Source organism: Poecilia latipinna, unplaced genomic scaffold, assembly GCF_001443285.1.
Source record: "Poecilia latipinna isolate Pla-1442-1.1 unplaced genomic scaffold, P_latipinna-1.0 Scaffold1007, whole genome shotgun sequence".
NCBI classification, from domain to species: domain Eukaryota; kingdom Metazoa; phylum Chordata; class Actinopteri; order Cyprinodontiformes; family Poeciliidae; genus Poecilia; species Poecilia latipinna.
The window spans coordinates 479,996-483,239 of record NW_015113623.1 but is presented as its reverse complement, the minus strand read 5'-3'; the positions used below and the strand labels follow the sequence as shown (position 1 = coordinate 483,239).

Sequence of the window (3,244 nt, the reverse complement as noted above, 5' to 3'; positions counted from 1 at the left end):
GCGATCACCGATCATACACTTTTTCACGGAAATCGGCCGATTATGATCGGTGGCCGATCGATCGGCACACCTCTAGAAAAAAGGAAACCTTGAGTTATAGAGTTGAATTTCTTCAAAACACGGTCCTTTGTGTATTCCTTTAATATCAGACTGTGTCCAGTATCTTTGATATGAGGCAATGTATCTTCAGTTTTTGTCAGTAGTTGAAGGATAAATACAAAATCATAAGAAAAAAAATAATCTTTCTCTCTGCCATCTTTGGCCTCTAGATGCCCTTAGATCAAAGCTTTTAAACTGTATCCTGCTGTTCCTCTCCAGGTGTCAGGTTTTCGCAGCTACGTGGACATGTATGTGAAGGACAAGGTGGACGAGCTGGGCAGTCCCCTCTCTGTGGTCCATGAGGTGGTCAATGAGCGCTGGGAGGTCTGTCTCACCATGAGCGAGAAAGGCTTCCAGCAAGTCAGCTTTGTCAACAGCATTGCCACCACAAAGGTATTACCTCATATTCATAACTTCATCATCAGCTGTAAGATTCTTGACGTTCTTTGTTTTATTTGTAAGAATGTACAGCTGAACTGACTGGCTGTGTTTTGGCAGCTAAGTTCAGATCTGGCTGCTCTCCAGAACTCTGTCATTTCTGACTGAAAACATTTCTTGTGTTAATAAGATGTGCTGATTGTTTCCTTTGGCTCTCAGGGAGGCAGACACATAGACTATGTGGCTGACCAGGTGGTTGGAAAGCTCATCGAAGTGGTGAAGAAGAAGAACAAAGCCGGCGTGACTGTCAAGCCTTTCCAGGTATTTTGATTTACATTTTCTGTTCTAATATTTTTCTTGTAAAAATGTCAAGTTTTCCATGGACTCACATTGTTTCAAATTTTATCTTGTACTTTAAACCCAGTCCTTCCTGTTTCTCCTTCTTTTCTATATATAAAATCAAACATGTTGATAAAGGGCTGGACAATTAATCAGTAACAATATACATTGCTATGGACACGTGATCAATATCAATAGATGATGCTTTGTACATCTGATAGAATTTCCAATGTTTTTGCTGAACTCCAATCAAGACCCACACAGCATTCTGGGGGATGTAGGCAGAGGAAAGGCTTTGGCAGCTCAACCTCTAGGCCCGCTATGCAAGGCTGGTGGCATCAACTCACTCATTCTTTGGTTACCTAGCAACAACCTGTTGAGTAACTTGCTGCAGCAGCAGTTTAAGGTTTTGCCATCCTGCCTCATAACTGCTTAAAAAATAAATTAATTAATTAATTAAAAAACTGGATAAACCAGTAAGAGGAATGTCACCAGTTTGGCAGTATTTCAGATATTTAAAATAAAAAAACTAATCAATAATTATAAATATAAACTGATGTGAAACGCTTGTATCATGATGTATTTTTTTAGCCCTATATTGTTGTTGTTAAAAATATTTTTCTTTAGTTGCAAATGCAAATGCACTGCTACAAATGATCAAATTCACCATAAACAAATGCTGATATATTTTGGGCAATGAAGTGCTTATTTAAAAAAAAAAAAAAAGGAATTGAATTATTATTATTTTTTTGTATTTCTAACCTTGTTTATAATAAGCTCATGTAGGTGATTGAGATTTTTATTGTGCCAATTTTATCTGCTTAGAATAATTGACAGCTATCAGTTAAAATAATCATTAGCTGCAGCCTCATTTCCTACATGTCTTTGTCTTTCTAGGTGAAAAACCACATGTGGCTGTTTGTCAACTGCCTGATCGAAAACCCCACTTTTGACTCTCAGACGAAAGAGAATATGACCCTACAGCAGAAGAAGTTTGGCTCCACTTGTCCACTGGGTGACAAGTTCATAAAACAGGTGCTGGTTTAACAAAGCGGTTTGTGTAGAACTCGGATATCCGTCTGTCTCTAAACGCTCCTTGTTTATTTGTCCTTGTAGGCCACAGGATGTGGGATCGTGGAAAGCATCATGAACTGGGTGAAGTTCAAAGCTCAGTCTCAGCTCAACAAGAAATGCTCAGCGGTGAAGCACACCAAGATCAAAGGAGTCCCGAAACTGGACGACGCCAACGATGCAGGTAATTTCTCTCACCTCTGTTATCATTTAAAAAAAAAACTGAAACTGCAGCCATTCAGTGTTAACCGTTTTCTGACAGGTGGGAAAAACTCCATTGGCTGCACGCTGATCCTTACTGAGGGAGACTCAGCCAAGACGCTGGCTGTGTCTGGGCTGGGAGTGGTGGGACGGGACCGCTTCGGTGTGTTCCCCCTCAGGGGAAAGATGCTCAACGTCCGGGAGGCTTCTCACAAACAGGTGGCGCTCCACAGCAGGAAGTTCAGACCAGAGGTGGTAGAGAATCAAAGGGGCAGTGTTATGTAAAATCCACTTTTCTTTTCAGCTTTGCATCCCCCATCAAAAACATGCCTTTAATCTCCTGTGGCAACCACTCAGCTGTGAAAAACAGCTGGGTGGACCTACCACCTCCTTCAAGGCAAAGCTGCAGTTTCCAAGCTTTTGAGCTTCTCTCTCCTTCAACCCCCCACTTTGCTCCTTCAGACTAGCCACCAGCAATTAGCAAACACCTGGTGGAATTGTTCATCTGCTGAGCTCATTATAGGAGCTGCTTCTCAATGCAACACTGGTAAAAACGTTGTTAAGGGGTTAATAGAGGAGTGCTGCTGTGATGACTTCCTGTAGGTAGAGCATGGGGTTTTTTAAAGAGACAGATGCCCAATTTCAAGGCGTTTAAATTACAAAGTTGTTTTTAATGTGTAGCATTTTTATAACAACTGAATGTCACATAATGCCATTTTATAGCATAATCAATTAACTAATTGCCTTTAAAGCACATAATGCTGCCCCTTTAAAGGTTTTTGGTGAATTACGTTTGTGGCATTCAAAGCTTGAACACATTAACTGGTTTTGTCAGAAAAACCAAGTCTAGCATGGAGAACTGATGATAACTTTCTTTTTGTCGTCTTCTTCCTCAGATTATGGAAAATGCTGAAATCAACAATATCATCAAGATCCTCGGTCTTCAGTACAAGAAAAACTACAGTGACCCAGAATCCCTGAAGACGCTGCGTTACGGGAAGATCATGATCATGACAGATCAGGTGACCTAGCATCTTATTCTTTTTTATGTCCAGACTTTATTTCCTGGCTCATGTCAGCATAATAAATATCTGAAGTTAAAAAAAATATCTTTTCATTCATTTACCTTTATATTTGTCCATCTATTCTTTAATGG

General features: G+C 40.2%; 1 protein-coding gene across 2 annotated transcripts in view; it reads left to right on the top strand.

Moving 5' to 3' along the window:
- Positions 1–3,244, top strand: part of top2a (DNA topoisomerase II alpha) — a 30,359-nt gene that overhangs the window by 9,014 nt on the left and 18,101 nt on the right. For both annotated transcript variants that reach the window (XM_015050725.1, XM_015050726.1), the window contains exons 8-13: positions 319–492; positions 697–798; positions 1,714–1,851; positions 1,933–2,071; positions 2,150–2,307; positions 2,985–3,110. In XM_015050725.1, coding sequence (XP_014906211.1) covers positions 319–492; positions 697–798; positions 1,714–1,851; positions 1,933–2,071; positions 2,150–2,307; positions 2,985–3,110 — 837 coding nt within the window. The remainder of the gene's footprint in view (positions 1–318; positions 493–696; positions 799–1,713; positions 1,852–1,932; positions 2,072–2,149; positions 2,308–2,984; positions 3,111–3,244) is intronic.